Source organism: Falco punctatus, assembly GCF_963210335.1.
Source record: "Falco punctatus genome assembly, chromosome: 4".
NCBI lineage: Eukaryota > Metazoa > Chordata > Aves > Falconiformes > Falconidae > Falco > Falco punctatus.
The window spans coordinates 72727159-72747836 of NC_137583.1; the positions used below are offsets into that span (position 1 = coordinate 72727159).

The 20678-nt window shown below is 38.0% G+C and overlaps 1 protein-coding gene across 2 annotated transcripts in view; it reads right to left on the minus strand.

The window, feature by feature from the left end:
• Positions 1 to 20339, minus strand: part of LOC308063408 (macrophage mannose receptor 1-like) — a 31841-nt gene extending 11502 nt beyond the window's left edge. The window contains exons 1-20 of one of the 2 annotated variants that reach the window (XM_080386336.1): positions 20202 to 20339; positions 17443 to 17841; positions 16444 to 16617; positions 16002 to 16160; positions 15084 to 15197; positions 12583 to 12729; positions 11499 to 11681; positions 10804 to 10958; positions 10289 to 10399; positions 9026 to 9141; positions 8454 to 8602; positions 7226 to 7425; positions 6804 to 6928; positions 6088 to 6175; positions 5760 to 5895; positions 3600 to 3638; positions 3331 to 3494; positions 2132 to 2199; positions 1580 to 1680; positions 290 to 432 (exon numbers count right to left, since the gene is read on the minus strand). In XM_080386336.1, coding sequence (XP_080242462.1) covers positions 290 to 432; positions 1580 to 1680; positions 2132 to 2199; positions 3331 to 3494; positions 3600 to 3638; positions 5760 to 5895; positions 6088 to 6175; positions 6804 to 6928; positions 7226 to 7425; positions 8454 to 8602; positions 9026 to 9141; positions 10289 to 10399; positions 10804 to 10958; positions 11499 to 11681; positions 12583 to 12729; positions 15084 to 15197; positions 16002 to 16160; positions 16444 to 16617; positions 17443 to 17841; positions 20202 to 20271 — 2841 coding nt within the window. In that variant the 5' untranslated portion in view covers positions 20272 to 20339. Of the gene's footprint in view, positions 1 to 289; positions 433 to 1579; positions 1681 to 2131; positions 2200 to 3330; positions 3495 to 3599; positions 3639 to 5759; positions 5896 to 6087; positions 6176 to 6803; positions 6929 to 7225; positions 7426 to 8453; positions 8603 to 9025; positions 9142 to 10288; positions 10400 to 10803; positions 10962 to 11498; positions 11682 to 12582; positions 12730 to 15083; positions 15198 to 16001; positions 16161 to 16443; positions 16618 to 17442; positions 17842 to 20201 lie in introns of both variants that reach the window. The other variant, XM_080386335.1, reaches the window with a different exon arrangement.
• Between the last annotated feature and the right edge of the window lie 339 nt (positions 20340 to 20678).

A 20678-nucleotide genomic window follows, 5' to 3' on the forward strand; every position in this document is an offset into this window, starting at 1 on the left:
ACTCATTTTATGCTATATTTGGTGCTTTCAGTTGAATTTAGGTCAATTTTTTTGAAAGTAAATACAATGTAATAGCTTTTGCAATGTATCTCAGATGACCACATCTCAGGAAGACAACTAAAAACCTGTAAAATCACCATTTTGCAGGAATTAGGCAACTGGTTCAATTTTAAATGCAACTTTGGATAATCACTGCCAAAAGTTATCTGAGAGACTAAAGGCCTCTTGTATATCTTTATGTACCTTCCCAAGATCTATTATCATTGTGCTTAGATGAATGTTATCATACCTGATTTTTAAATAAAAGCCAATCTTCAGGACATCCTCCAGGAGTTGAAGGTACTGCTGAAGGAACTGTTGTGTTTCTAAAACTTCTGTGCCTCTCACAGATATAGCCATTTGAAAAACCACAGCTGACATCATTCCACAAGCCTGAAATCAATTTAAGTACAGATAATAAGACACTGAGTAAGGTTGAAATCTGTGGGAAAATGAACTGGCTTCCATGCTTCTGAGTTCAAAAGCAATCTGCCTGGGAAGGTGAGATACTTCAATTCAACTCTACCTCCCATCATCATTGCCTACAAGAGGACTTTGATCCTACCCTGACTGTGATCTCACTGCAATTACAGAGACATGGTGGCATAGCTCATGACTGGATTGCTACATACTTTTTAGGAAAAACTGGCCAGCAAGGAGAGGGGATGGAGTTGCTCTTTATGTGAAGAAGCAACTGGGGTGTTTCGAGCTTTCCTTGGGGGTGGATTCACAATGAGTCAAGACCTTATGGCTAAAGATTAAGGGGCTGGCAGACATGGGGGACACTGTTGTGGGTGTTTGCTGCAGGCCACCTGATCAGGAAGAGCAAGTTGATGAGACCTACAGACAACTGGAGGTAGGTAGCCCCACTATCACAGGCCCTTGTTCTCATGGGGGACCTTGACCTCCCTGATACCTGCTCGGAAAGACAACACTGCTAGGTTCATGTAGTCCAGGAGGTTTCTGCAGAGCACTGCTGGTAATGTTTTGACACAGGTGGTGGGGGAACCAAAGAGGTGAGGTGTGCTCTTAGACCTCATGTTCACAAAGAGGGACTGGTTGCGGATGTGGCCATATGAGATGGCTTATATGGCAATTCTGTGACCTCTGAGTAGAAGCCACCTGAACAGCTTTGTATACGAAACATGTATATGAAACATGCAAGTATAAAGTAACACTTCTGTCAGTGAAAACACTAAAAGAAGTGAAACTCCATATATGTTCTATTCCTTTTCTAACTATTCTCTAATTATTTTTTGAAAGACCAATTTGCTGTTGATTTGAATAGAACATATTGTTTGTGCAGCTGAAAAATCAGTGATCAAATTGTTCCTGCATTCCCCACTAAAATCGATTTCTTACATTCAATTTTATAGCTAGTATTGCCCCTGAAGAAACCTCAGATATAATTACGATACTTTAATATGCATATATTCCAAAATTTCTGGGAAAGAATGGATTAAAGCTGGAAAGATATTTTTAACAAACAGGGGAAGAGCAGTACCCATCAAAATACTTTTTAAAAGGTTATGTGACTCACCATCCCTTTTATTTAAGACCACACAATTTTCTTGACCAGCTGCAAAGTTGGGCTCACCCGGTGCCCAGGCTGCATAGTGCACTGGGCTTCCATCCATCCAACTGAAAAAAACCCCCGAACAAAACAGTAGCGGTTGCTCAGACAATGTTCATGGAACAGTTTGGAAAAATCTACCTTAACATGCTAAAAATATGTTTTAAAAACATTACAGCTAAGTCTGTCTGCAAATTGAGTTTCCATTAGGATTAAAAGACCTTAGATAATGAAAACCTGCATCTCAAGTCAAAGAACAAAAACACATTTATTTTTAACACACATTATCTATGTACTCATAGCATGTACAGCATCATCAGCATCCCTTTAAAATGCTGTTAAAACCAGTGTTTTTACAATGTAGTTAAACCAAGGGAGAGCACACATTTCAACGTGTAATATAACTCTCTGAATCTGTGTTGAACGCCCTAGCAGTGGTCTCTCCCTCCAGAAGGAACTCTGGCAGTACAAAACTTCTACAACCACGTTTTAGGATCTGGGTGTAGCTTCTTTACCTACCTAAACTGTCGATCAGCATTCTGAAATAATCCTATGAGATATGACTCCAATGTGCCATTTTTTAAGATCTAAACACAAAAAATGTATTTTTAGTTATTGCTTTCTAATATTTAGTAGTTATCGAATATGAAGAAGCATAATTTTTGTGCTATGGAAGCAAATAGAGGAATACACATTGTACCACGTGTAGTCACCAGAGGGGTCTCCTGTTGACGTAAATACCATTCAGCACATACTTTTGCTTTATTATCTTTATTGCTGCTTTCTCAGTTTTGGCTTCATTACTGGTATGATCAAAACTTTCAAAGCTGTACTCTCAATTTAAAAAGAAAAAAGGAAGACTTGAGAATAAAATTAGTATAAATTTTTTTGGTACTTTCCTGTTCTTATGCAGCTGTGTAATTCCTGCGTGTCAAGCTGTCTGTCCTCTCTTCCTTTCATATCCTTTCCCACATAATAAAAGAAAGCATCTAATAGCGTGAAACAGAAAGGAGGTTGTGTGGCTACTTTGGTATTAGTAAACCAAACAGGATTATGGCAAAGGTTTGAGGCAACATCCATGCTATTAAATTGTTTGCATGCCTCTGCCACGGCTTTGGCATGTGCCCATCAGAACCATCTCGCAACAGATAGACATTGCCCTTGAAATACATTAACAGTTTTGATATGGGTTACAGGAAAACTAATTCATGAAGATCCTAGTTCATCAATCCCTGACCTGGACCAGGTTAAACATCTCTTTGAAAAGTTGTTTTGTTCAGCAACATGATGTGGGGTGTGACCATCAGAGCTACACTGGCAGTAGCCTCACATCTACATGTTACACTGAATTCTAGAATATGATATTCAGATGAGGGGTAACCACCCTGTCAAAAGGATAGTTTTCTCAGTATACACCTGATTTCCCTGCTCATTGCTCCTTATATATATTTGGTCATGGGCAGAACTCTATTTAGATTCGAATGTGCAAGAATATACCCAGCCTAGTAAATGGTAATTTTTATATTTTTTTTTGGTATTAATTTTCCTGAAGAAAAGCTCTGTTCTGTAGAATGAATTTTTTTTCACTGAATATTTTAAACTACTTCTAATAAAATGTGGTAATATTATGCAACAAGCACATTCTCTTGTACTTCACAAGCATAGGCAGCAGGGTATATCAGCCATATATTGCACAACATAGCCAAATTTCCTCTTACGCATTTCCACAAAAATTTTCTTTCACTATTATCTTCAATAGTAGCAAGATCTCCATGATTGCTTTTGCAGAATGTTCTGGCTTTCTCCATAGGGATCTTTTCTGTACTGAAAAAATACTGTTTATCTCCTTTTGTAATCCAGCCATCTTCCGTGACTTCATACACTGCAACACAGAAGAGGAATCTCTATATTCTTCACAGTTCTTACACAAAGCTGGTGTTATTAGGTGATATCACCCTTTAGATAGAGAAAATAAGCAGAAGCTTACTGGCAGAAGGGCTCAGAGGTTCTGCTTTCAAAGGTGTCCCTGCAATGAAATGGGAAAAAAAATAGTATTTAAAATGTTTCCCAATTATTGAGCCACCATAAATGTTCAATCAGTGGAAATTATCTTAACGTCTATCAATTTTTCATATTTTACAATTCAATGCACACTATTTATATAGTATCTTTGGTGCAGGGAAGAAATTGGTGTTCAGGGAATTACAGCTGCATTGCAGGCCTACATCTGTGTCTTGGTAGATTTTTGGTAATTGCATCTTGTACACCCTGAATGTTGCCTAAATTAGATGGCTGAAGTTAGTCTGAATGAGAACTTTTTTCTGAAAGAAAATTGAAGAGTGAAAATACTTTACTTCAGTGTTGGTATACTTTGCACAATAATAGGAGACTCTTTGTGGTCACTGTCTTGAATCTGAACAAGAAATTCAAATACTAAACAAATTTTAGCTTCAAAGTATTTAAAATTTTATTATTAATTTCTTCATGAAACATTTTTTTCTGTGAAATTACTTTGTGACAAATCACATTTGACTGAAAATCCACCAGCTTTTCAGATATAATTTAAATGAAAAATTTCCACATCACACAGAGTGGGATATTGGAGCAAAGGTTCTCTAAACATGCAAGGTCAAGAGATACAAAAACTTCAAACAAACATCACCTTTATAACTTTTTTCCACAGGAATTCATTATAATGTTTGTGTTCTGTATGTGTAATTACATTAAATTAAGTGTATGATGCACATGCTAGGGTTAAAAAAAACAACTCACTTTTTAAAATTAATCTCTTGTATGATTGGTTAAAAGATTTAAAAGAAAAAAGTATAGATCTGTTATGAAAGTACGAAGTATTAGGACTCTTTCGGCATCTTTCGGTGTGACATTATGCACCGATGACCAATGATACTAATTTCTTCAGGCTATAATTTCTGCCATTCATACACTAATAATAATTAAGAGTATACAACTACTATTGTCACATTTGCTAATGTTTTTCAGTTGTGCTGATCATGCAAGTGAAGACTTAACAAAGAAAGTTACCAAAAAAAGGTATCTTCACAACATCTCTTTGAGATAGATGTCTATGACTATTACTTTTTAAGTATGAGAAGGTGAGACAACGTGCCTTGGTTAGAATCAGATTATTTTGAGTAATTCACCAGCACAGAAATAATCTCATTTAGAAAAGTATCACTTCAAACATTAACCCTTAGTGCTTGTGTGAAGAATCCCAGGGAGCCACCAAAGCAACACTTCTGTTAGTCTTGAAAGTAAAATATGTAAAATATGTAAATCGATACAAAGCTATAAATGATTCCTCTCTTATTTCACTGCGTAGCTTTCTCAACAGTGTTACATTGGGGGAGGGGCGGGGGAAACCCGCTAGGGGTATAAATGATGATTTTGCTACTAGTATGACAGGAAGATGTGAGCGTGCCTGTTGTCTTAAAGTATATACATTTTGAAGCTTAGATTACCATCTTTTCATTACAGAAAGCCTGTTGTTACAGGAGTTTCTTTACATGTCATCTTACAAAGAGAATAATTCCAGTATGCTGGTAGTCTTGTTTAAATTATAGGAGGTGACTAATCATAGAATCATTTGGGTTGGTGTGTCCTTGTGTAGCATTCTAGCTATACCTGAGCGGAGAAGTGAAGTTTCATTTCACAAAGGATATAGAAATTTAAAGTAATCTTTTTTTTTTTTTTTTCCCTCCCTCTCTTCCCCCTTAGCCCCCAAACTGGTAATTCCCTACAAGTAAAAGTTCCAAGAAGCACACACTTTCATGTCAGTCATAGCTTCTGTTTGACAAAAATTTGTGCAGAGCAGTGGATTTTAGCAGGCAAGCCTGAGATTGCTTTCACCCCATTTTCTGATTCTATAATTACATAAATAAGTATATTTTCAGTAATGCTTATAATATAATATTTTTTTTAATGAAACAAAAAGAACATTTATCATTATCAGTTGAAACATATTCTGAAAGTATTTTAAATGTCTTGATCTATGTTTCCTTATGCAAAATTCCTGTGAAATCAACCAAAGTTTCTAGCAACATGTAACTTGCAGAAGTTTCTATTTTGATAGAATGGGATTCAGCTTAAATGTCTTCCTAATGTGACTTCAGAGGAAGACGTAACCTACCTTTCTTTATTTGACAAATCCAGTTATGACTGTATTCACAGTGCACCATAACCCATGACATGGAAGGCTCGTCGCTGATTGCTCCACAATATTCAAACTCAGTATTCTGAAAATAATGATTTTTCTTATAATTCACCTACAGAAGAAACAGAGCTTTAGTTTTTATTCTTATCATACAGGGGAAAAAAAAGTTATACTCTGAAAGGAAAGAGAAGTACAAAGAAGTTTCAAACCACTCCTTACTTTTCTTCTACTATGTGGCTGTGGAAACAACTCCAGCAGCAAAAAAAGTCAGATCAGAAGAAAACTGGCAAGGTCAAATACTCACTGGTGATCCATCACTCCAGGAAAACCCACCATCAGGATCCAAACACTGCAAACCTATCCAGAAAGGCTGAGATGATGGGGATTTTTTTCTACAGTGAAAAAATGTATCATGGAAGAAAAGGACGTTATGTGGTTAGCTCTGCTAAATTTTGCAAGTTACATAGGGCAATAACTCTCACACTTCATTTAAAGACTTCAAGTGGAGCAGAAATTTCAAAAACAACAAAATACTCTTGGTCAGCAAGCTCCCATTAGCAAGGGAGTGAAGTTCACACCTTAAAATTTTCTACTTTGCAAATTATTGTATTGAAAACACAGTATGTTTTTTCTTCATTGATGCTGTGATTATAGTGTTCTTTGAGAACAGAAAATGTTCAGGTTTGTTGGAAGTCACAATTTAGTTTTAAAATGGTTCAGTGAACAAACTTAGAAATTGGTCTGAAGGAGAAGCATTCAACCAGTTTGGTTGTTGGGTTGGGTTTTTTTAATTTAAACTATTTGCAGATGACAAATTTTAGGAACTCCAGAAATGTCTTTGAAAATAGTACGTGTATTAAATATTTTCTCAGTTCTTTTTCTTAGGACTATGATGATAAAGAGATATAGATTTTCAACCAATTATCACAGGAGCAACTCAAGAATATTATAATTTATTCCTATGTAATTTCATATCTAAAAGAGAAAAAAATAGCAGTTATTAGATATTTTGTTACTTACACTACTATGTTTTCTATCACTGTTTGCTCTTTTCCACTTCTAATTGCAGCCAAGTCTCCTCCTATTTCTCTGCAGAAATCTCGGGCTTCAAACCATGTTTTCTTTTGGTTTTCTCTCACAAAAACCTATAGATACAGGTAGAACAATATGTTTACAGCATGTTAAAAGTAAATCTGCTGACTACCCTGTATAAGCAAAATAGGAAAACATTCCATTACAATTGTAATACATAATATGGATTGGAGTATGCTAATTAGATAAATTTACCTATCACTGATAGTGATAACTGCAGCGGTTTCTATGAATGGTTGTGTAAAAGCTTACTACATTTGTGCAATAACGTGCCATTCTCTGAGGTTTTGATGCCCTGTTTGGTTATCTTCTGTCTCATGAGTAGGATTATTAGGGAAAATAGTACTTACTCTGAAGCATGAATTCGTACTATTGCTTGTATCCCAACCCCAGGGACATTTAGACTCAGAAACAGTTTCAGGAGCAAGAGGAAGAGTGATTTTTTCAGCTAGTTTTTTGCAGATAAATTTTGCCTTTACTTCACATTTCTGAACATCCCAGAGTCCAGCTGCATTTCCAGTCCTTAGGGCAACACAACCAGCTTCATTCCCTTTGTGAGATATAAAAGAAAATTGAAATGTTTTGTAAAGTGGTTCCCTTGACATTTTTACAGCTCATGTGATTAATTTACAAAAGACTGAAATACTAAGTGTAGGGTCTGCTCAAAGGAGGAACTTTGTAAAAAGAGGAAATGAGCAAGTGGAGTCCTTCATCATCTTCCCTCCCCTTTGAAAAGCTTTACAGGTACATACACAACACCTTGCCTGCCTCTTTCCTATGCTACTCGCTGCAAGGATCTGGCAGCCTATCATCCAAGCTGAAGGGGATTTCACCCTTTCTGCTGAGCTTGATTTTGCCCTTGTAAGCAGATGAGGAGCCAGAAAAGAAATATTTTTCATAGCATCATAGAAAATCATGGAATTATACAATCATTTAGGTTGGAAAAGATGTTTAAGATCAAGTCCAACTGTTAACCTAATACTGCCAAATCCACCACTAAACCATGTCCCCTAAGTGCCACATCTACACATATTTTAAATACCTTCAGGGACAGTGACGCAATCACTTCCCCAGGCAGCCTGTTGCAATGCTTGATAACCCTTCAGTGAAGAAATTTTTCCTAATATCCAATCCAAGCCTCCCCTCATGCAACTTGATGCTGTTTCCTCTTGTCCTGTCACTTGTTACTTGGGAGAAGAGACAGACCCCCACCTCACTACAACCTCCTCTCAGGCAGCTCTAGAGAGCAGTAAGATGCCCCTTGAGCCTCCTCCAGGCTAAACAACCCCAGATCCCTCAGCCACTTTCATTAAGATTTGTTCTCCAGACCTTCACCAGCTTTGTTGCCCTTCTCTGGACACGCTCCAGCACCTCAGTGTCTGCCTTGTTGTGAGAGACCCAAAACTGAACACGGTATTTGAGGTGTGGCCTCATCAGTGTATCAAAGACTCCACTATTTCAAAGGCAGGATGTTCATATGTGCCATCATGGATGTGTTTTAACAAAGTTGGCAAACATTTTAGAATTATAACACATAAAGTTCCTTATTAGCGTAAATTTACTCCAGTGGCAGAGTACCAGGCATTGCCGCGTTCCAGTTTGTGTACAGAACACCTTCACCAGTCACCCACTTGAACATTCCTTGCTCTTCTGTGTCTGAAAGACCAATCCAAAAATACTTCTCAGAGCTCAGACCAACAAGGCTGGTCAGGTAGGCTTGCTCGTATCTGAAATGACAGGAGTCAGATGGGTATTAAGCCTAGCTTTCCCTTAGTCTGCTGTTTCTCACCATCCTAAATTGCACAAGACTAGAATGAATGGAGTCTCCATTAGGTTTCCTTTCACATGGACATATACTGCTGAACTCCGTACCAGATGGACTAGATTCAATAGCAGGTGAAGCTGTGCTATACTGAAAAACTGCTTCTTACAGAACAGGTCTGTTCCTTCAGAGTAAAGTACTGGAAAACATGAATGTGTAAAATATATTTAGTTAGAAAAGATATACTGTATTTATTAATTACATTTTTTCCTCCAGAAAAAGCATTTTTTTTTTCTGATTTCACATTTTTTTCCAAAAAGTTCTCAACTTTTCTATAAAATTACAATATTATTGTATTAGTTATACAGTTTTAAAACTCTTTTCATACCTGTCTCTTATACTTGTTAAATAACCACCGCTCCTTTCACAGATTTTCTTTGCTTCTGAAAATGTTACGGAAGTATGTCCTACCAGGTAGCAGTAAAAACTGTGTCTTTCCCAGCCCTGTCAAGAACATGTGAAAAATACTTGCAGTAAAAAAAGCATATGGTATAGTGCTTGAACTTCAATGTATATTCCTAAATCAACATATTTTTAATATAATCAAATGCAATAATGTGTATTCGTTTGAATTCCAGTGGACTCATGGAAATTAAGATTAGTAAACATCTAGAAGAGATTTAATGCATATGAGTCCCCCTTTTTTGAAAGTTAGTAACTGATAAATGTTAACTGATAAAAATTCAGAGGCATACAGAATGGAGAGTGTATTCAGAAGCAGGCGAATACAGTACTTCCTTGCTCAGAACTGAAGAGAGTAGTCTGTGTTATAGTGAGATGATGATTCAAGTTTCCTGATGTTTCTAGGCTAAAAGAACAGTAACTAGACTAACTAATTGATTGAACTCATGAGCTCACCTAAAAAAGTCTGATTGAAGAGTTAGCATAGAACTATTAGAAAGCAAAATCCTCAAAATTACAGCTCAATTCCAAATCACTTTTCCCTTCTGTAGCAGCTCAAGATTGATTTGCTTGCTGAACCCAAGAAAGGTAAATAAAATCTGTGTTCAGTATTTGGCTGCTGACTAGATCCATCTAGCACAATGAGTCTCTGCTCTGTTCCCCATATGAGGTTGTCGGAAATGTTACTAAGTGTAGAGCAGTAGTAATTAAGAAAGTAAAAGAAGGGGCAAGGAGAAGAAAAAAAGCAGTAGGATACAACGACTTGTTCAAAACAAGTTCACTCATAAAAGCAATTTGATTGTTTTGATTTGGCTTCAATAGTGAAATATAGCATCATCTGGCATCACGTCACATAGTCCAGAAGTGGTCCCCCATCTTTACTGTGTCTTAGATAACCGCAGATGATTGTAGAACAATATAACAAATATGCAGAAAACTGCAGTAATAACTTTAACCTCTTTCACAGACGATTCTGAGAGATAATGGGCCTGACTCATATTGGCTAAAAAGATTTCAAAATAACTTTATTTTAAATAAGGGAATGTAGTGAAAATGATCACCCTGAATTTGATGTACAATCACATTTCTTAGTGGCCGGGGTGGTGGGAAGGTAGTTGCAATGTCAAGTGGAGCTTGTGAAAACAATAGATTTTTGCTAACCAGGTTCTTTGTTACACTTTTTTCTTACCTTCAGGCAGGCAGGATCAGTCTTTGCCATCCCAGAAACCCCTTGTAGTGGGTCTCTTCTGCAGATGTAACCTAATTTTCTGTCACAGACACTGTCTGCCCAATATCCATCCTAGATGCAGTTTGGGAAGAGGTGGAAAATAGTGAGGCAGAACCTGTTCCCTTTAGGAATGTTACTGTTTTTTTAAAAAAAATATTGTTTCAATGGGAGAATAAAGATCTGTACTTTTTAATGAATTCCACGTATTTGTGCTTAATTGTGAAGTTATGCTAAGGTAATTATGTGTCACAGGCAGACTAGTAAGATTTCTTGGCATATAATGCAACTCACAATCAGACATGAACATTTACCTAGTTATCTCTAATTTAATTTTAAATTTAATTTAGAACAACCATCTTTTTGAGTGGATAAAGATACCATTCCCTGGTTTGTTTCTAAGTTGTATTCAATAAGACCCTAGAAATAGAATCAAAAATCAAATAGTATAGTGCTACACAAACATAGAATGATTCTACCTCTCCTGCCATAATGACGCAGTCCTCTTGCCCATTGATGGCGTGAGTTGGTTCTCCAGGCAACCATTTGGTATATGTCACAGGAGTCCCATCACTCCACTCAAAGTACATTTGAATGTTGAGGTCATTCAGACCAATCCACAGCTCATCCACAGCTTCTAAGAACAGAAATTTACCTGTGTTAGTACCCAAGTTGAAACACTCCACAGGGGCAAGATATAACTTATGAGAATGAGCTGAAATTGTCATGTTACAATACAAACTCTAGATTAAATGACAGTGGAGTTTATTTTAAGGTCTAATTCACATTCTTTTTTCAAGAAGTCAAAAAATGAGATACCAGCAGGAAATGAGATTCCTCAGCTTTATCAGCAAAAGTCCATTACTGTATCTACAGCTACAAGGTGTCTGAGGCAGGTAATCAGCTCAAATACTGCAAAACCCAGAGCTGTTATTTCCTTTATGCAGTGAAAAACAAATGAAAATCAAAATGAGAAGAAAGAAAAAGAAAACTAAGAAAGCACTGATAATTCTTTTTGTGGTTTTTCTGGTGGTTGGTTTTTTTAATCTACGTATCTGTGGGCTTCCCTATAAATATTCATTTCAAACAAGATTATTATTTTTTAAACCCTCCTAAGATTTCTAATGATATAATTCTCTGTTTGTACCAAATACTGCCCTGTAGAAATACTCACTGTAGCCAAGCTGAGACAGTATGAAGCCGTGCTCCTCAGGGTTGTGGATACTAGCTAGATTGCCACTGCTCTCATTGCAGGAAGTTAGGGCTTCTCCCCATACTCTGGGGTCTCTATGAATCATGAAACAGTGCTCTCCATAGGGCAACCATCCTTCTGGGCATTTAACAGGTTCTGCATCCCCTAAAAATCAATAGATGTTTCACATTTTTAAACTTGAATAACTGCAATTACATTTGAGATCAGTTAATTAACTGATTAGAATGAAAATGGAGTGATTATAAACAAGCAGTACTTCTATTAATTCCTCGTACATACAAAATACTTTAGTCTGTTTGCTGTTGCACACTGTACTTCTACAGAAAACTTACTGCGTTTACACAAAACAGGAAAATAATGGAGACAGTAGTTATTGGGCTCCAGTAGTGTGAAATGCTCACTTTTGGACAGAGGAATATTTTGGAATTCCATGATCAGTGTTTTCATACAATATACCCCATCCAATTATGTTTGTGTATATTTCATAAAGGCATTCTTACTGTAGCACAAGTAATTCATTGCACGTGTGGCCTTCCATACTAAGTGTCATTAAATAAATCAGAAAGTGTAGTAGAAAAGTAGTCTGAAGGAACTTGCTCTTTTTTTGCCATCTTTCTATGCTACAGGCAATCCCACTGAGAAGGTGGTTTACGCCTATTGGTGCCGTCTTTCTGAGCCTTCTGTGATAAGCCTCGGTGTTTTCATTAGAATGCCCTGCAGGAAGGGTGAGTCATCTCTAACTTTATTTTCACATCCATGCAGTCCATGATAGTTTTGTGATAGTGTATGGCTTAGACCAGTGCCTCTGGAATTGTGAATAATAACATGAAATAAAAACTGCTTGTGTGGTTACTGGGTTCCAGGAGCATTTCCAGTATGTACATGTATTTGCTTAAAGAAATGACAGTATGCTTTGTTCTGTGCCACTCATTAAAGCAGAAGAACAAATGATAATGCTTTTTCTTTTATTTTAAATAGCCATGAAGTTTCATTTTAGTGACACAAATCCTGTCTTTATCGAAGGGTTTTTATTTGCTTGGCATACCTGATGGAAGAATGAAAGGATCCAATGTGGAGTTTTCCTTTTTACAGATATAGCCAAATTTCAGCTCACATGGCTGGTTTTCCCATTTAGAATCTCTTCTGGGATTTAGTACTGCACAAAGTTTCCCAGGCTCAGGCTCAGGGCTTCCTTCATAGAATAAAAAACCAAATTATGTATAACATTTTTTATGTCAGCAGCTAAAAGAACAATTTACTTCCAGCCTTTTCATGTGTCAATTACAGACTCATGACTTCATTGCTACATTTATTTTTATACCAGAGATAAGGAAATGTAATTTAGAAGTACCCATCAAAACATTTCTTTAGATGCTTGTTGCATAATTCACACTTTCCCCCATATTTGATTGCAGGATAGCAGTGTCAGAAATAAGCCATTCCTGTAAGTTTTGTGAAAATCATTGGCTTGGACAGAAGACAAATTAAACTCTGAGCCTGCACTGATGCAAAGGCTGCAGCACCTTTCCTTGCCCCTCCACCTGTTTAATCAGCCTGTGCATAGGGGTCACCTATATATTCATTAAAGAATATGTAGCTCACAACCAGCTGCAGAATGTTGCCCTGTGAGTAGATGCTGGACTGGAAAGTTCAAACATTGAAGGGGTGCCTGGTGCTGCTACAGTTGCAACGCCATATACAGACTGTAGGAAATCAGAGTTTGTGGTTTCACAGCTCATGAAACATCTAGTTTTAGACACAATTTGTTGTCAGGACCAAGTTATGTTAGTAGGGCTAAGTAATGAGCTTAAAACAATTAAGTTACATTCATAAAATCAGAGGACACAGTTTGGGAGGTAAGGTTTCTGGACAGGAACACAGTCAGGTAGCATCTTAACATAGTTTATATTCAGACAAGGAATTCTACAGACGTGAAGAATGAAGAGTGTTCTTCAGAGTAAGAACTATCAGCTGCTAACAATAAAAAGAAAACTGAAAACTGGAGCTCTAGCTATTCATTGTAGGGCTAAATCAACATCAGTGTATGGATATTATTTGTTAAAAATACGAGACAAAAAGCAAAAGCCACCAATCTGTGGGACACATAGTTGATCAGAGTGTGGTGGGAACCTAGACTGGGCAAAGCCTGAAAGGGTAGGCTTCCTGTTACGGGAGCATGTTAAATGGCTTCTAGTTTCTAAAGCTGTGCTTAGCAAAGCACAAAAATAATAGTATGGAATCCCTAAAATAAAAGGCATATCTTCTGGATGAGGCATATCAAATCACACGTGGAAACAAATTTCCTCATTTCTACAGTACCCTTGCAGGTGAGTCTTTCTATGTCAGGTTCTGGTCCAGCAGCTTTCAGTGCTGTGCTGGAATAAAAAAGTTCTGCTCAGGCCCTTTGTTAAGGTCCTTTCTGCATGTCCATTCAGCAGCTTGGCTGCAGATTTGCTCCTTGCTGCAAGTGGAGCCTCCGCACATGCCCTCACACTTGCTCTGTGTCTCTCCTCTGCCTGCCTCTGCAACCAGCCTTCCAGCAGGTTCTTCAGGACCACTATCCTTGGGGAACAGGCGATGTTTTCTTCTTCTCAGAGAGCTCCACAGTGTGCTGGCTGACTTCCCCCTCCCTGCACGCCGCACCCCCGCCCCCCCTCCCCCCATACGAAAAAAAAAAAAAAAAGAAAAGATACAATTTATAATAATTTTTCAGTGAATTGGAAATGTGTAGATTAAGTCGTCATAATAGCCGTCATGTGGAGATACGGGAACTCCAAGGGTGTGGGCTGCTTGACCTGAAAGCCAGCTGTTCTGGCTGCTCTGCTTCATTGCAAGGCTTAAGGAATTTAACCAGCTCAGCAGAAGGTAGAAAATCCTCTACCAGACTCAGCAGCTCTGGGCTTTCTCTTCATCCTCTGCCAGATAAAAGCAGGTTGGGAGTGCCAAAGATTCCCCAGATACTTGGGGAAGGCCAAAAGATGGAATATATGTGCATTTACTCAGCAAGCAAACATTCAGCATTTGCTGCAACCAGCTATTGCCATGGCAATCATTAAGCGACTTTCAAAGATAAATTGCCAGTACTGTCAACTGTATTTAGTCTCTCTTGAATGTTAAAGAGGAGAGATGAGGAAAAGCATAAAAAGTAAAGGGAAGGCTTTGCAAGCCTGATGCTCACTGATGTCTCAGTCCATGCAGGATGCCGGGTCTGATAACCCTTTTGAGAACTGAGGAGACACAGAGCTTTTAACTGACTTGAAGGCATTCCTGGTATGCTACAGCTCAACTAGTGCTTTTCACTTTATCAGCTTCTGGTAGGACATGAGTTTTAAGAAGAAGAGGACAAGCTCTTCTGCTTGAAACTCCTTGTAATATATCCAGTGAAGAAAAGCATCATTCTCAGCTTTTTAACCTCACATATCTCATAAGCCTGTGAACTCCATTTCCTCATGTTCATGGGGAGTAGTACAGGACTGTAATTGACATGAATTCATCATACTGATGGGAAATATTAATTCCAAAAACTGTTAAAAAAACAATTACTACCTGGTGCCCAGTTAAAGTATCTGAAGGGAATGCCACCGCTCCACTGCCAGCCGCTGTTAAGTTTCAGACTGTTGAGCCCAATCCAGAGAGAGGATCTCTTGTTTTCAATCAACTCTAGGAAACCAAAAGGGTTGAATTCTAATGAGATTTGTTGGGAAATGCTCTGCATTTTCAGAGTTTGGAGGAATATAATAAATGCCTGCTTTGTGATTTCTAAGTTCAGTACAGAATCCATGGTTACTGGTAATAGACTCAGTTTATTGTGTAGAGAAAGGGTAGAGAATGGCAAAAGACTATTTTGCCTATTAGTTTATTCAAATTTAATTCTATTCTACAGTTATATGTAAGCAATAAGCTTTGAAAACAGAAACACTGAATTGCTATAGTTAATACTTACGTTACAAGTTTGCCTGATTGTGATGCAGTTGATACAGGGCTTTCATTCCACAGAGCCTATGCATAATTCCAGAAAGCCTTTAGATTTTTAATAGTGTTTAATAGTATAACATTTTTATGGTATTTCCAAAAATCTCTTTCATTAGCTATACATGAATACTGATTTCTTAACAGAAAAGGCATAGAATGACTGCCTCCTATAATGATGTTAGGGTAAGGTCCCTTCCTGGCACCTTTCTGGTGCTTTCTGCGCTTGAGCCAACTTTTACTTAGCTGGTAATTCTTAATACTTTTTGAAATAATAATAATGATAGAAATAATTTCAAATAGCAATTCTGCAACTTACAAAAGTTCCACCTATGAAAAGCTTACTTTACAGTAATTGTGCTGTTTCTCTAGCAGTACATACAGCATTTTCACAGCAGATATTCGTTGTACTGTGATTAAAGCACTGAAACATTTGTAACCAGTCAAAACCCCCTCTTTGACACCGTTTTCACGGAGTCTTTCGTATTAACTCACCTCTTAGATACATTTGTTCATGTATCTCTGGGACACTTAATAATTCTGCCTTCTGCTGCTGGCAGCTCTTCCTTGCTTGGTGCCACGTGAGAGCTGACTGGTAGTTTATCTGGTAGTAGGTTCCTGTCAAAGGATCTGTACTCCAAAATCTGTCATTGTCTGTGTGAAAGGAGATTTAGTTTTGCAGCTTGTTATAAACATCTTAAACAAAATGTTATGACAGAACTTAACTGCAAGCGTACTTATAAAATGAAATTCTGGAGCAAATACGGCTCAGACCCACAAGGTCTGTAAGGAATGTTATGGCATGACTGAAACATTTTTGAGTAAAATAAAATCATTACAAGGGTTTTCCTTTCCATGTTATTTACAGCATCTCAGTATTGATATATTTAACTAATAGTGTTGTGTTATAGCATCGATGTCAACATTTGGGACTTACTGCCAGTTGGACAGAACCCATACAAATGGTCTGTGTCAAAGTCAGGAGTTGTTGCACACCAGAGCAAGCCATCTGACCTGCCGGCAGCCGTGCACCCGGTGTACCATTTACCACTCAGCTGGAAGGGGAAGGCACACGGAGCTCCGTTGGCATTTCCTAACAGTGTGAACAGATCTGAGGGGGCAAAAGAGAAATTATAATATAGGTATGGGATCTGGGAGACCGAATCCTCTACATATCTGTACTCTCTGTAAGACTATGTGGAGAAAATGTTATACGAACGTTACACCAGTGTAACTGGCCACCTGCTGTCACCAGCAGTGCCTCCCAAGGCAGTTCACAGTAGGTCTTGCAGTTTACCATTCGCTTATGATGTCACCAGCTCTAACAGCTGGAAATAGAGCAGTTTCATACTGTAGACAACTATGAAAGTCTTGTAGTGATTTTTGTCTCATATATTTACATGTAATTTTCTAAAAATAGCATTAGCTTATCACGTAGCTTAACTTCCCAACATTCATTAAAAATCAATCATTGATTTAATTGTTAAATGTTCTGGGATTTTTGGCACCTGAAATCTTGTAGAGCACTGATTGGTAGTATGCATGGAATTATTTCCTTACATTTAATATTGATGTATTAAACTTACAAATTTTTGCCTTTCGTCCCACAATACTACTACAACTTCACTAGTACTAATATACAGTTAAATAAAGCGCTTTGATTAAAACTAACAATTAAAAACATCCTAGATTCTCCGTTAAAGAAAGAAAATACATATTTTTTGCACATACTTCATTCTGTCTGAAGCTAAGCAGCTGTGCATCTCCAGGATGGTTGAACACAGGCCTGATAAGTGAACTAATCATCCCCCAGTCTGCCATTGCCTCAGGAGAAACAGCTGACGTTAGACTAAGGGGAGCAGAAATCAAAGGACTCTATCTGTGATAGCAAACAGGTGGATTCAATACACCATCTGCATTAACCTTTAAACATTACCTTCATGGCCTTGAGAACACAAATCATCCATGGTTCCATAGATCTTCCATTTATTCATTGTTGCTGATCCTGTGTTCAGCATGACATTGTCTTCTTTTGTCTTGCCAGCACTAAGAAATAAATCTTCCCCTTGGATTGCCAAGGTGGCATTTCTGCACTCCCATTTCTGGAATTCATTTTTCTTGTTGCATGGGTACAAAGAAATTTTAGCCTGGTTTTGCTTGTTGGCCACTCCCAAACATTGTGCAAATGCCATGCTCATCACCTGGTGATCAGACACCCACCTGAATTTTTGTGACTCGGAGTTTTTCTTGCAAGCAGCTGTTGTGACTGCATGAGAACTCTGAGCAATTAAACAGAGCTTAGTATTCTCATTGTATATTAAAAATATTTTGTTGTCTGTAAAACAAAATCAGAATTAATGTGTTTAGGTTGAGCACATGGTGAGTGTAGCTTTGAGGAAAGGGATGTGCTGTTGATTCTATTCTGATCTGATTCATGTCTGGAGAGTGTAAATCTGAGTCACTTTTGCAAAGATCAAGCAGCATTTTCAAGACTTTTGTTTCCTTCTGGGAAGGAAAAATAAGTGCAGCTCACTTAAATACGTGTAAATACAATACAGAGGAACAAAAGCACATAAAATACATTATGACATCTTCAAAAGTGTCATCACTATAATGGAATTCTCATGAATTTTCTCCTGAAATACACATTTCTTTCAAGATTTCCAGAAGAGACTTTACTGAAGATTTGGAAGTTTGCCATCACTTCATGTGGTGTATATTTAGCTCATGTTACACACTTCTCCATGGGGCTGCATTTGTTCTTAATAAAGTTAGTGAGTGAGGCTTCTGCGAGTCTAGCTGCTCCTTCTGTAATTGGCATGTCCTGTTATGGTTTGGGGTGGGTTTTTTGGATGAAAAACTGTGGAACTGTGACTTGTTACGTTGTCCTGTTCTAGTACCCTCCCATTAGTATGTCTGTCATAAGAAATCAGCACCAGTCATGCAATCGAATCACAAACATTCCCACAAGAACCAACACCAAGCGGTATATAGAGGTAAAGATACTACAGGTGTGTGCCTGTGTGCTGCGCAGTGTTATGGAAAGACAGTCTATGAACACCGAACGCGCTAGCTAACACTCCCAAAGGATCACAGGCAGCCTGATCTAGTAATCCCTCAAGCCAAGCAGGCCCACCGGGAAGGGCTGCCCAGCTCTGCTGCTGTACTGCTGCTGTGTAAAGCAGGTTGTTCAGTGCTGGGCACCCGCCTGTGAACACAGCTGCCTGCTTTTCAAAATGTCAGCTAGCGTACAGTTCCCACTGGCTTTGGGTCATGAGGGAGTGAAATCTGGACTACAGGGAATATTCTAGGACCTGTGGGACAAGAGGGCAAGGCTTTGCCCTTCAGTTCTGTGTGTCTCAAATCCCTACCTGGAAACAGAGATGTAGCATCACCCCTGTATCCGAGAGAATAACCATGTAAGGGACAGGGAGATACCCTTCCAAAAAATAAAGTAAATTTGTAGGACAAGGGTAGGATGTTAGGACACAGCCAATGTTGAGTAGTGCACAGAGCAGAAAGCGTCTGGGAAATTCTGGGAGGCTATGACAGGAAGAATTGTTCTTGTTAGGATATCTGTATTTAAAGTTTGAGCTCTCCCAGGAAAGTCCTGTATTACTTTGACCAGCTCAGAAGTTTCACTTCTTCAAATCTAAATTTGAAGCTAAGACCTAGTTTCTTCTTTCCTAGTCCATTTAGACAGAAAGTTTTAAGATTAATTAAATCTTTAATTTAATTAAATGCTTACTTAATTTAATTAATTAAAATTAATTAAATTACTAAAGAAGTACTTAGTGTAGTGCCCTAAGTTTCAGCTATTGTCCTTCATACTATTTTTTTTGTCTAATATTAGTTCTCACTGGAAACTGTGAGGCTTGTGTTTGGGCTATCAGGTTTGGGTCCCAGCTCGTAGAGCAGAGGGGAGACCCCCTTTTTTGCCCAGGCTAATTCTGGCACAGCTCACACAGCACAGTGTCTGCTTTCAGAAACTGTGATTTGTACCCCACTCCACAAATCTAATGAATTGAAGGTTAAAGGAAAAATGTCCTTGAACCATATCACCATCCTTACATCAAAAGGGACCTGTCATCTGCCCTTGGTCAACTTCAGAGACTTAACTATGCTTCTCACCCATACCCTGAAAGCCATAGTGGTTATTCCAGGGCTGTTCTTGACTCTGATCTTTTTAGTATTTTTTTCATTGGCATCTGCTCAGCCACAGCATTACATCTGACATCAATCCACAAGCTCCATCTTATTCCACACAACCTAAGGCTAGGAGTTACACATACAATGCCCAATTTAATCATTTTCTGTTTCTCAATTTTTGTAATTCAGTCACATATACAGACAAGAACTGTGGAGCACACTGTGAAGTCCATCTACTTCACAGTGCAGACATAACCAGTAATTAAATTGCATCCAAAGGGGAATGTTTATCCCCATACATGACTCTTTCCTGATTTCTGATTCCCAGCTTTACCCCATCTTGACTCTTCCCCTCTCTTTAAACGTGAACCAGTATCTGTATCTACATCCTTTTTTAACTTCTGTGGACCATTCCAGTTAGGATGAGTATGAAATGCAGGGTAGTCAAACAGTGTGAAAATATTACAGAGACTGAGAAACAAGCAAGACAACAAAAATGCCCACTTTCACATCCACTTTTGCAGGGGGTAAAAAACAAAGACTCACCGAATGTCTGAAAAGCAGTATGAATGAAAGAGAGGAGAACTAAGACTGTAGAAAAAGTTAAGCATTTCATTTCTTTCTTCTTATTCACAGAGAGATGAGATGAAATTAATTGCTGCAGTAGAAGTCCTTAAGGAACCAGTTGATGCTGGCTTCTTCTCAGTTTTGGAGAGTTTTAGTTGAAAGAGAAAACTCTGGGCTCTAAATAAGGAAATATCCTGTCACATGGTATTTTGAAATCTATAAATAATGACAAAATTCAAACTTTGCATGTGAAAGTGAAGTTTCCATTAATTCAGATGCAAGTGACAAAGTTTGAAAAGTCAACATCGTTCTGCTGAATTATTTTTAACTTTCTTGGTTCTGCTCTGGGATTGTAATGTCCTGACTCTCAAAGACAAAGAAGCAGGGAGTGCGCTTTAAATGGACGTACCTCAAATCTCATACATACGTACCTGGGAAACTAAACAAACAAAAAAA